The following is a 12,129-nucleotide window of genomic DNA, read 5'->3' as shown; positions in this document are numbered from 1 at the left end:
GAAAATAAACAAGAAAAAAAAAAATAGGAAGGGTTGCTTATAGGAAGGAGCATTTGTGACGCGTAATTTTTGACTAGGACTACAGCATAGACATGGTATTTAGGTCAGAGAACAGAGTTTTTAATTACAGTCTTAGGGATTCGATATTTTTATTGAAAAAGAGAAAAAATGCTAATGAAGACAGAGGGTATTTCTATTATTGAGTAGTGACGGGTGTTTTGGCCTTCTTTGATAAATCGTAAGCACGCATTTTACCAAGTAAAGTGCGACCCTTCTTGTGATCATCGTAGGTACGAATCACACGAGATTGAGGACCAACGGAAGGTTGAGAAATGAACTTGTAATGGACCATAAGCCAAGAGGTATGATAGGATAACTTGTCATAGTAATCTTTAGCCATGGCACGAAGAGCAGGGAGCTTGGACCAAGGGATCTTTTGGAAATCATGATGTTCATTGTGATAACCAATATTCATGAATGGGAAATTCAAGATACCATAATAAGAGTAAGTTTCTTGTCCATCATCAAATGTATAATGTTCTTGTACAAAATGAGCGGCTCCGGGATGAAGAGAATAACCAAACCAGAGAGAGGTCAATAAGTAGACCAAACCACGCCATCCACAGAAATAAACGATAAGAGCATCAGAGCAGATAGTAAAGATAACATTGATAATTTCCCACTTGGATGGAGTCAAGTTACGATCATGTTGCATGACAGCACCACGTACAACATACATAACAGGGTAGATCATGATCCATAAGAACTTGGATAAAGCATTACCACGAATCAAACTCTTTTCCCAATCAAGAGGCAAATCAGGATCCATACCTTCAACACCTTGCCAAGTGTGATGTTCAATATGATAACGACGGAATGATTGTGCAATGGGTACAGGTAAGGAAATATTAGCAAATAATCCAACATATCTATTCATCCATTTTGTCTTGAACACTAAACAATGACAGGCTTCATGAATGATGACACCAATCATACCTGTCAAGGTACCACCAATGAAATATGCTACCAGAGCAAAGATATAAATAGGCGGTGTCCAGACCTTACCAAAAGTATAAGCAATGCTTAACTGAACCACATTGATGGCTAAAGTCACGTAGAGTGTGCGAATATCCGTACCATATAACTTTTCGACTTCGGGATGTTCTCTCAAGATGGTGTGCTTACGCTTTAAATGAGGTTCATCCATATTGTCACGGGCGAAATCTTCATCCTCATAAGGAATCGATCGCTTCCAATCACCGAGATAAAGAGGATGTCTGGAATCAGGATGGCCTTCATCTCCTGCCTTTCTTGATCGAAGACTGTTGTCCTTTTCTTCACTTTCAACAAAGGGAGGCATTTTTCTTCTTTTTTTATGAGGAACGAAAGAAAGAAAAGAGAAAAGAGAAAACTGAAAAAAATATTTATATGTTAAAAAAGGCACCAATCCGGGACAGTTTGAGTTTCTTCACGGAAAGAGTCGAATGGAAGGGCTTTTCACCCAATCAAAATGTCTAGCCAAGGTAACGCAAGAAATTTATATTGTGTAGCTAGATCACTTTTTTGCATCACCCTTTTTTTTTTTCTTATTGTTGTTGCCTTTTTCCTTCTGCAGGGACTTTACTAAAAAAAATAGGGGGGAGGGTTGGATATCTTATTCATATCATTCTTATGAGGTAACAGGATATCCTTTCACACTAATTATCTCTCTTCAATTAAACATGGCCAACAACATTCTGTCTAGTTGGCTGGATCAGATAAATCTGAGCCCTATGACATTTAGCGTGTGTGACTCACTTTGCTATTGGCGCTAACTTTAAACACAGACAATCTTTCAATAAAAATAAAAAAGATTTTGCGGATGGACAAGAACCAAAAAGATGTCAAAAATGTTTAATTTATATACAGGTATTCGACAGACTAGGTATTTTTCATATATTCTAAAGATTATTCGTCTACATTACAAAATATTATTAGTACACAATTTCCACACACACACACACAAAAGATTCCTTACCATGCTTATGCTCTTCATGATGGCTACCACAGCCACATCCGTCACCACCTTGTTGAGGCATACGATCACCCATGACTTCCTTAAAGAATTTCTTAATGGCATCAGGGTTATTGGTACACAAGTTGTTCCAGCTATCAAAGGCTTCTTCCATCGTAAATCCTTCGGTATCAACACCAGAGCACTTCAAGACAACCATCAAAGCATCAGCCACTTCTTGTGTAGGCTCTTCATCATCGTTCATTTGCATAAACACGGTTAATGCGTGGAACTTTTCCTCTTCTGTAGGTAACTTGGCTTCTTGGCTCATTTTTATTGTAAAAAGGGAAAAAAGATGTGTCAAAAATTAAAAAAAAAGGTTTTATGTGGTTCCCCCGGAAACCGTTTTTATTTCCAACCAATCAACTCGCCTGTACTTTATAAGCCGACCCAAGAAAATCCAACCACTAAACAAGAGATGCTGCCATCACCATTGAGAATGTGTAATATGTATATAAAATTCAAGTGATAGAATATTCCCCTTTAACCAAAATAAAATCTTTCATCATTTGCAAAATAAAAAAGTAGATATCCTCTGTATGATGGGTGCTCACTATATTCATACTTAAAGGGCAAATACTATCTCCATCTTTACATGAGAATACAAGATCTTTACATGAGAATACAATATACTTTACATAAAAAGACACGATTTTACTTTATACTTTATTTTAAACAGTTTTATTTATTTCAAACGTTGTGCTTCTCTCAGTTCTCAAAAGCAGTCATTTAAGAGCTACAAATGATTAACAGGACAAACCACGAGAAGGTGGAAGCACATCTCGTCCCAAAAAATTAAAAAATAAAAAGATGTTTGCACGCACCTTTTTGAGACAGCAACGGAGGTTATCATCAATAATAGAAGAGAGAAACAAGCTCTTGTGCTCGATTACTTGTTAACTCTTTTTACTACGAACAAGAAACACAGTTGTTGTCTGTGTAGGGATATCCAACCGGTGAGAACTGTCCATACTAACCAGCCTAAAAGAAACCCTCTCCTTTTACGGTTAAAAGTAAGTGAAGGACTAGTCACCCTATTACCCAACACAAGAAAAGGAAGAAAGTCAATGACTTAAAACTACTAAAAGAGATTCGAAAAAGCTTCACTGTTTACGTCGTCCACTTTTTCTCAGTCTCCTCAAACCACAACCGAGGCTGTGTGACTAGTGAGTGCGTAGTTATACATCAGAATGTACAATGACCTTTGGGCACCGAAGTGAGACCATGTAATTCCCATCTAAACCAACCAATACAGAAAGACCCACAGATAGAATCGCTACTAACTGAGGAGGGAGAAAAAAAGCAAACATGAGGGGGATGTTGTATTTATATCCCCGTTTCAGCCACCGCTGATGTAAGCACTTTTTAAGGCCAATCAAATTTCTTCCAGTTGGGCATGTGGTGTGATGAGGCCGAATAGTGTGACGTGTAAATGAACAAAAAAATAAGAAAAGATAAAAACTGTGAGCAGCCGTGAAAGTGATCAATTATGACCACCTGATACTGGCTAATTCAGGCACACAGTAGTACAATGTAGAACAAGAATTAATTATAAGATACAGAAAAACCCAAAAATAATAAAACAGAGCCTTTTACACCCCAATCAAATATAAACCAATATCCGACCATTAAAAGTTGGATTAGTTATTATAGTCAAGAAGAGTATCAAGTAGTACAATTTACTAAGTCAATAGGTAATTTGAATCCCTATACAACAGTGGGAAAGGGGGGGGGAAATCCAGCAGCAGCTATCTAAAGTAAAAGACTTTTATTACGTACAATGTATCTGTATGAATATCCATGTATACACCTTTTAGGATTTTTTTGTGATTTTTTTTTTCAGTATGAACTACAGGGTCTCTAGAGGATAAAGATTAAGCTATACGGACAAATGGGCTGCATGAATCTGAATTGATGGTCGGAGATGAATGCTCTAAAAAATGTCACAAGTCTATTTTGTGTGTAATAAGAGTATCTTTTGTAAGCTGTGAAAAGGCCTATCTCCCGAGAGAGATTGATATATATTTTGTTTCTGTATTTAACGGATTGGGTACTCCTTTAATTACGAAGTCTTTCCGACCCCTTTGCCGCCACGTGGGGTGAGGGGGGGGGGGAGTAGATGGTACCATCCCTCAAGTGTGTCAAAAAAAAAAAAAGTTCTACTACCCCCTTGGGAGAATAATTAATTTAATTATATAAAAGAAGAAAGGGTGATTTAATTAAAAAATGAATTGCAATATTTCATTATATGAGAACAAATCTTTGTATTTAAATTTTTAATGATAAAATGTCCTTTTGAGAGGGAGGGAGGGAAAGTTTAACAGTTCATTGCAACTTTAAAATAAGACTGTTTGTAAAACCTCTCCCCCTAAGTAAGGTGAGCTATTTGGTCCTTTGGAGTTGTTTTTCTAAATATTAAAAGATTCCTTAACCAAGTTGTGCACAGAAAGAAAAATTTTTCACTCCATGATTAACTTGGCGGTTTATGACACCCTTCAATATGAGAAAAACTCTATCACGGAAGTCCTTATAAAGACAGGCTTAATTTTATGACAGATCCCGTTTCTATAGTAACCACACACCCTTTTTTTTTTTTTTTTTTGAAATCCCGTTTATTATTACATACATATATGCAAAAAAAAAAGGGTGTGGGGAGAGAGAATTATTCATCACGCCCAGGATGATAGACATTGGTTTGAACCCTGTCCTTATTGACAGGTTTCTTTTCAACGGGTCCAAATCTACTGGGTGGCCATAAAATGTAGGTGACTTTAGCATTGATCAAGCCAATAGGAACCTTTTTTTTTATACATAAAAGGATGGTTAGTTCAGTACAAATATATATATATAAAAGTGCTTCTTACGGTGCCAAAGGAGTTACTGTCTCTCGAATGAAAGGCCTCATCGCCTTCTACCCAAGCATGACCTGCAGGAATGGGGACAATCTCGTCTTTTCGAAGGGGTTGTACGGTATCTCCCGGTAATGCAAGAATACGTTTTGTGATGGTGACTTTGGGATCGATGGGTGATCTATGTGTATATGTGTATGTAAGTGTATGTGTGTGTGTTTTTTGGGGGTAGGAAAGAGTGAGTTACTTTAAAGTGACGACTTGGCCTCTATCGAATTTATGGTCTGTGGTAGACCACTTGTTTAACAAGACAATGTCTTTTTCCATGAGGTTGGAGTCTGGATTGAATGTTGGCTATTATTATTTTTGTTAAAGTTGTGGGTTTTATTACAATAATATATAAAAAAAAGGGGGGGGGGAGAAAGCTTTCTTTTTGTTACCTGCATAGAACGACCGCTAATGACGGCGTAACTATAGCCATGGTCTACGAAAAAGATGGCAACAGGAACCCATGCTAAAGCACTTAGCACGGAGCGTGTATATGGGTTACTAAAGGCCATTTTTTATTTTTTATTTATAATTGGATTTTTTTATGGGTTGAGATGCTGCTGCTGTTGCTGCTGGGAGAGAGATAATAAGCCACCAAGAGGTGGAAGGAGGGGAGGACCCCAGTTTGGGGCCGGCAAATATTTTTTTTTATGGGTGATATTCATTCCCGCCCTGTCGTTGACATTTTTCTTTTCTTTACATATATATATTTTTTTTAAAAAAACATGTCCTTCATTTTACGTCCCTTCGGAAAGAACTTGTTGTCTTGTTCTAGCCAAGTGCTCAAGGTGAGACGGAAAAGAAAAGAGAATGAGAAAGAATGAGAGTATTAATGTAAATGGTGGGTGAGAATAGAGACACGCTCATAAGAAGGCCAATATTCAAGTCAAGTTGAACCAGTTTGTTGAAGGTGTTGGACTTGAAAGTAAGCAAAGAAAAAAAAAAGAAAAAAAAAAATGGGGCTCCCCTTCGGGTCGCTGATCCCATTTTTTAAAAGGCTTATTAGACGGCCCCTCCGACCACATATTTTTTGACCTGCGCTGCGCTGCGGTAAAAATACGTGGTTCCCGGAGGGTAAGATGACATAATACATGGTTCTCAAAATTGGCTGCTCACAACTGCTGGTATGGAGAGGTAATTATTTTCAAAAATAACCGCATTGATAAAGTCTTAAGACATTATTGTGTCAATATTGAGAAAGTCATTTTTCAAAAGAAAAAGAGCAGAGTAGATTTGTTTGACTCAACATCATTATAAGTCATCTACATGGTGTCCGATGTCACCATCAAAAGTTTTTGTTTATCTTTTTCTTTCTTTTTCTCACATTGTTGAGTTCTCTTTTCAATATTTTATTCAAATTACTAACACTTGGCACATAATGAGAGGGTTTTTATTTTTCAGATGGCATACTATGGCTTGCCATATATGGTCATTTTTTGGTCATTTTTGTATTTTTTTCTCATTCAATCTCTAAGGCTTACAACTACGTATTTTATACTCCGTCTAATAAGCCAAAAATGTGGGCTAACCAGCATTAAGCCTCTTGTCTTTCGAGCTAGTCATACCGGAGGTAGCATCATGTTCAATTCTACAACTCTCTCAGAACTGCAGCGAGATTATTGCAACTCCATTTACAAGAAGTAATGGATGGGAGTGTTAGCATTTTAAAAGGAAACCGATCGCAAGCGGAAAACGAAAGCATGCTATCCCCTCATAATTCTTCCTGTACCAGCTTTAGGCAACAATGTTTGTAATGTTGTCACGGGTTCTAAGATTGTCTCTGCAATTTTGTTTTTTTTTTTATTTTGTTTATTGGGTCTATTTGTGACTTCGCCCATTTTGTATTATTATATAAACCGTAGACCTGGATGCAATTGAGAGCCCCTTTTCATCGGTTCTCATACTTAACAAATTGCATTCATTTCTACAGGTAATATTAATTAATAAAGTCATCGGTTCTCATACTTAACAAATTGCATTCATTTCTACAGTTGCTGAGTTGTCTACCGTTCACATTACTTTTAAAAAGAACAATTTATTTCCCCGCAACATTTGGTATCGGCGTCAAGTGGAATACCTTCCAAGTAGTAGTAATATTTAAGCACAAGTACAAGCAGACCAAGCATCATTTCAAACACAAGTTTTAGTAAGCTCAATCAGATAGAGACTGAACACCTCTCTTCTGACAGCAAATCACCAAGCACTCCAAAAACACATCAACTGACAGAACAATTAGCCCACTTACAATTGGAGGAAGCACTGCCTAGTTCACCTGCTACTCCTACCACCACTACTGATTTTAACATCAATTCACAAAACAATATAAATTCTATTAAACCAAAAACAATCATGTTCACGAAACCACCTAAATACAGTAAAGACCAAGACTTAGAAGTCTTTTTTTCTATCTTTGAAACAGCTGCGGAACTGAATGAATGGAGCTCAGACAAACAAAAGCTGCAACAAATCCATCAATGTTTCAAGGGAAGGTTACTAAATTGGGTTGTTTCACGAAAATTTGACGATTGGCTTGTATTCAAACAAGAGCTGCGAGAGAAATTGGACATACCCACGCGTGACGATATCTATTACTTGAATGAGATGATGGCTATCAAGCGGAAAAACTTTGCGAGCGTTTCGAAATTCATCACGAAGTTTGACGATACCATGACGGATCGGGAAGCTAGTTTCAGACAACAGGGTAGTACAAACCAAGACTCTGAAACAAGAAACAATGAAACAAGTAGCACACATGACACCAAGTTCTACATTCAGTTGTTTATACGTAACTCGTCACCAGCTGACATGAGACGTTTCCTAAACTCTAAGAAGGCCGAGTCAATTAAACAAATATACAAATCTGCAAAGGAATATGAAGATGACGACTCATCAGACAATAGCTCGTCAGATGATTCGGACAGTGATACGGATGCAAGTGATTCCGACGAAGACAAGCCTACGAAAAAGGCCAAAAGAAAATCCAAATCTAGCAAAGTGACATCCTCTACACTACCGGACTTCCAATCTGCCCTACTATGTGTCCTGGAGCAAAACAATAAGTTACTATTACTGCAGCAAAATGCAATGAACAAGCCTACAAGTCCACGAGTAACAGGTGCATGCTATAACTGCAACGTCATTGGACATCTAGATCGTGATTGCCCATCTCCCTGTAAACACTGTAATAGCACGGAGCATAAGCGCTACTTCTGTCCAGTCAAGCCCGCAAGAACAAATTATGGTAGACCTACGCCAGATGATGCACGCGCAATCACCAATGGAGGACCTGCTGCTCTGTTAATGGGAATTACAGATGATCTTTGTGAGGGAATAGTTGGAGAAGTGTTGATGGTCAAGCGTACTAGCGACGATGCTGAAATCTCAAGAAATAATATCATCAAAAAGAAATTGCGTAGCCAAGTCGCCAAGGAAGTTGGAGAGCCGCCCTTACTTATGGAAACTAAACAGAAGGACACTGAAAATACTTCCTGCAATGTTACTGAAGCCACTACTTCCACGACTGAAGAAAAGGAGGATGAAAGCAACAGCTGCATCAAAGAGGTCCGGTTAGATTTGGACGACTTCCATTGCGACCCCACTCTTGGTACTCGTACAACAGAGGATGAAGAGACAATTGGCAATGAAGCTGACCATGATTGTGCTGATTCCAGGGTTGAGATATTTAATTCCAATGATGATGCGTCCCCCCCAAAAACCAAAACTCCCACAGCAAGTTTGGTTAAACAATTAAGACAAAACAAGGTGTTCCAGTTATCTTTCGATGACATTGTAAATCTATCTTCCAAAGCACATACGGAATTTAGAAGACCAATTGAAAATACGAAGGCGCAAGAGAAAGTAGCAATTACCGACATCTTGTATCAAAAGTTGGAGCTCGATACTATTGTAACTCAAGGAAACCACGCTCCAAGGATCAAAGGAAAAATTGGTAATAAGTGTACTAAAATCGCACTATTTAACATATAAAATCGCATATAAAATCATTCCATCGATCCTTGATCGACAGGTACATAATATCATAACACTCATAAAAAAATAATAGCATAAAAAATATCCTGAGTTATACATTTACAACTCAGGGTTACTAGATATTCCAATAGAAGATCCCATTTCGAATAATAGATTGGCTACACTGATAAGGCTCATCAGTCATTAGTAAATACAGCCAATAATACCAAGTGAACACAAACGAGCCATAATTTTACCCACGCTTTAAATAACTATAAATACCCCCCTTTCTTTCAGAGATGAAAGAGGGATTGACTTTAATAAGAATAAAAAAGCCTACAAGCAATATTAATCTTATTCTTCCTGTTTTTTTATCTTTTATTTTTCCGTGTCAAACAAACCGTTTTTCCACATTTTTTAAGATTACCTCCTTGTAAACTTTTTACTTCCAACTACTATCCACTACTATGACTACTTCTGGTTCTCCTTCCGGCCCTAGTGCCTATGACCAACTCGCTTCTGGTTCATCCAACAAGGAAATGTCTGCTGGTACTCCTGACGCTACTTTAAACACTCCCTTGAATGAGCAAGCCTCTGCTGAATGGCAAGCTGCACAAGATGAACGTGTACATAGGGAAATAGATGAAGACATCGCCCGTATTCCATTTGAGCAGGATAATCAGGAAGTCGATTTAGACACTGACATGCCTTTAGCTGATCCTATTACGGCTGTAACTTTACAAAGCCCCACTAGTATCATTAATAATTTACTTAAGCAACGTGAAGCTACTACGGAAGCCATGGTAGCTATTCTTTCTAGCGGTTATGTATCTAAAGAGGATCATGATCGTGCCTATGAAATGTCCCTTGAGATTGAGAAAAAGAATTCCATCATCCAATCTTTAGCCTCTACTTCTAAGCCTGTACCATCCATCGGGATTAAAGGTACCGAAGCATCAAAGTACGCTACTAACCCAGCCTCAAATGAAGGTTTATCATTAAATCGTACAGATCTGCCTCGTCTCCAAATTACTGGAAAGACTTATGCACAATTTCGTGGTGAGAGAGTTTTTAAGTCCATTGATGATTTCATCAAGACTTTTGAGGAAGTCGTATTGTCCGCGAATCAAAACGTGAAGACTACGTGGAAAAAGTTAATTACTGTTTCACTCGCCGACGTCTTGAAAGCTTGGATGAGAAAAGAACTCCTTGTCTGTGACTCTTGGGCCGAAGCCAAGAAAGTCCTTGAAAAGAAATTTGGCAATCGTCAGATGCGTGTCCTTGCTACCAAGGAATTAATCTCCATGTGTATGCACTCAGATGAAAATATCTCGGACTTTGATAACAGATTCATTCAAATGGTCGAAGAATCTGAGTACCAAGTTTCGGACCGAATCATGGCCGACTTGTACTTCCTTGCCTTGCCTGCTCATTGGCAAACTAACGTAATGACAGTTGTAAATTCACACCAAGTGGAAAATGTCCCCTGGACAGCCGAAGATGTGTATAAGGCTGCAACTAATGTATTTGGGGATAAAACGCCCAATAATGATGGCAGTTCCTCTGGACACAAGCGTAAGTCGTACGACACGTCTGATGCCAATCGTGCGCCTAAAAAACGTACGAACCACGATGCTAAATTTTACTGTAAGTATCACGGAGATAACAACTCCCATGATGAATCCACTTGCAAGTATGCAGGTAAGTCTACCGATGACACCTCTCGCACCTTCGATGGCCCCAGTCATCAACGAAAATTCCTTGGAAGTCAGAACCGACCCAAGCCTGCTACCTCTTTTGTCCCCTGCACCCACTGTGGTAAGAAATGGTCTCACGGACATCGTTGTCAAGAATATCTTGATAAATTTGGTGATAAGAAAATCCTCTCTGTCAACAAAGATCGTAAAGGAAAGAAGCCCGATCGTGGCGGCCCATCCAACAACTTTGAAAATGACAGTTATGAATGTAAGAAAGCAAATGAAAATGTATTCAATCCTTACAAATCATTAATCACTCCTCTCATTCTTAATAATAGAAAACTGAAAGGAAAAGTAGACACAGGAAGTGACACCACATGTATCAATAAATACATTTTAAATAATCTCTTTCCTCAAATAAAAATAAATATTACAAAAGGCAATTTAAATTTCCTCTCTAACTCTGCTAAAAGAATCGGTCAAACTGAACCTATGAAAGTTAGATATCTTAATGATATAAGTTTTGAATTTTGTTTTGAAGTGGTTGAATTTTTAGATCCACTTGATACAGAATATGACATATTGTTAGGCACAGATATCCTAACTCATTTAAATATTGGTTTAACTAATGTAGCACATAAATATCCAGATGATGAAGAATCTGAAGATATTCAATTCGAAAACGCTAACTATGATCCTTCGGATAAATATGATCCTGAAAATGCTGAATTTGGCACAGCGATTGAAAGAGAACAATTTATGAATTTTATTGAACCTTCTGTAAAAAGAAACGCTGAAATTGAACCGGGTCAGTTTTGCAATATTCCTGAAAGTATCGTTAGAATACCTATAAAGAAGGATGCCACAAACTGTTACATCCGTCAGTACCCGTTACCTTATCATGCTCGACCTGAAATAAAGAAACAATTAGCCGAATGGTTAAGTTCAGGGGTTGTAGTAGAGAGTAAGCCAAGTAACAAATTTAATTCACCATTATTAGCCATTGGAAAAAAGGATGAAAATAACAATCTTACCAATACAAGAATCTGTCTTGATCTCAGAAGACAAAACATGAACATAGATGATTCGTTGGTAGAAGATTTTGCTGTCCCTAATATCCAAGATATTTTTGACAAGGTATCTACTGGAGTTGTATTTAGTCGGCTTGATTTAAAGTCTGCATACAATAGCTTCAAAGTGGATGAAGCCAGTCAAGAAGTACTATCTTTTATGTTTGATGATAAAACCTATAAATGGGTAGGAACTTGTTTCGGTCTCAAATTTGTCACTAGTCAATTTTGCCGCGTTATGAATATCATTTTTAATGGTGAAGCACAAATAGCCACGTACGTTGATGATTGTTGTATATTCTCTGATGCTAAGAATCATGCCAGCATTGTAAAGAGAGCAATCGATAAATTAACTGCTGCTAATCTAAAAATTAATTACGCTAAATGCACATTCTTTAAAACCAGTATCTACATGCTCGGGTTCGTTATTGGACCTGGCATCA

General features: G+C 37.8%; 3 protein-coding genes across 3 annotated transcripts; 1 reads left to right on the top strand and 2 right to left on the bottom strand.

The window, feature by feature from the left end:
• Positions 1–103: 103 nt before the first annotated feature.
• On the bottom strand, positions 104–1,442 carry EV154DRAFT_523257 (fatty acid desaturase-domain-containing protein). Its single transcript, XM_051603081.1, has one exon. It carries the CDS (start codon positions 1,358–1,360, stop codon positions 197–199), a length of 1,164 nt encoding a protein of 387 aa, XP_051453192.1. The 5' UTR covers positions 1,361–1,442; the 3' UTR covers positions 104–196.
• Positions 1,443–4,290: 2,848 nt separating this feature from the next.
• Positions 4,291–5,649, bottom strand: EV154DRAFT_40769 (putative peptidase). The gene is made up of 4 exons (XM_051595345.1): positions 5,343–5,649; positions 5,150–5,256; positions 4,918–5,083; positions 4,291–4,850 (listed from the first exon to the last, which is right to left on the bottom strand). Exons 1-4 carry the CDS (start codon positions 5,460–5,462, stop codon positions 4,716–4,718), a joined length of 528 nt encoding a protein of 175 aa, XP_051453191.1. The 5' UTR covers positions 5,463–5,649; the 3' UTR covers positions 4,291–4,715.
• A 26-nt stretch (positions 5,650–5,675) lies between these two features.
• On the top strand, positions 5,676–8,937 carry EV154DRAFT_568237 (uncharacterized protein; the record flags this gene model as incomplete). The annotated part of the gene is made up of 3 exons (XM_051606065.1): positions 5,676–5,738; positions 5,806–5,875; positions 7,178–8,937. The coding sequence occupies 3 exons, from the start codon at positions 5,676–5,678 to the stop codon at positions 8,935–8,937; spliced, it is 1,893 nt and encodes a 630-aa protein (XP_051453190.1).
• Positions 8,938–12,129: the final 3,192 nt, after the last annotated feature.

The sequence above is a fragment of the Mucor mucedo genome, assembly GCF_025094135.1.
Source record: "Mucor mucedo strain NRRL 3635 chromosome Unknown EV154scaffold_121, whole genome shotgun sequence".
NCBI lineage: Eukaryota > Fungi > Mucoromycota > Mucoromycetes > Mucorales > Mucoraceae > Mucor > Mucor mucedo.
This window is presented reverse-complemented; position numbering and strand designations above follow the sequence as displayed.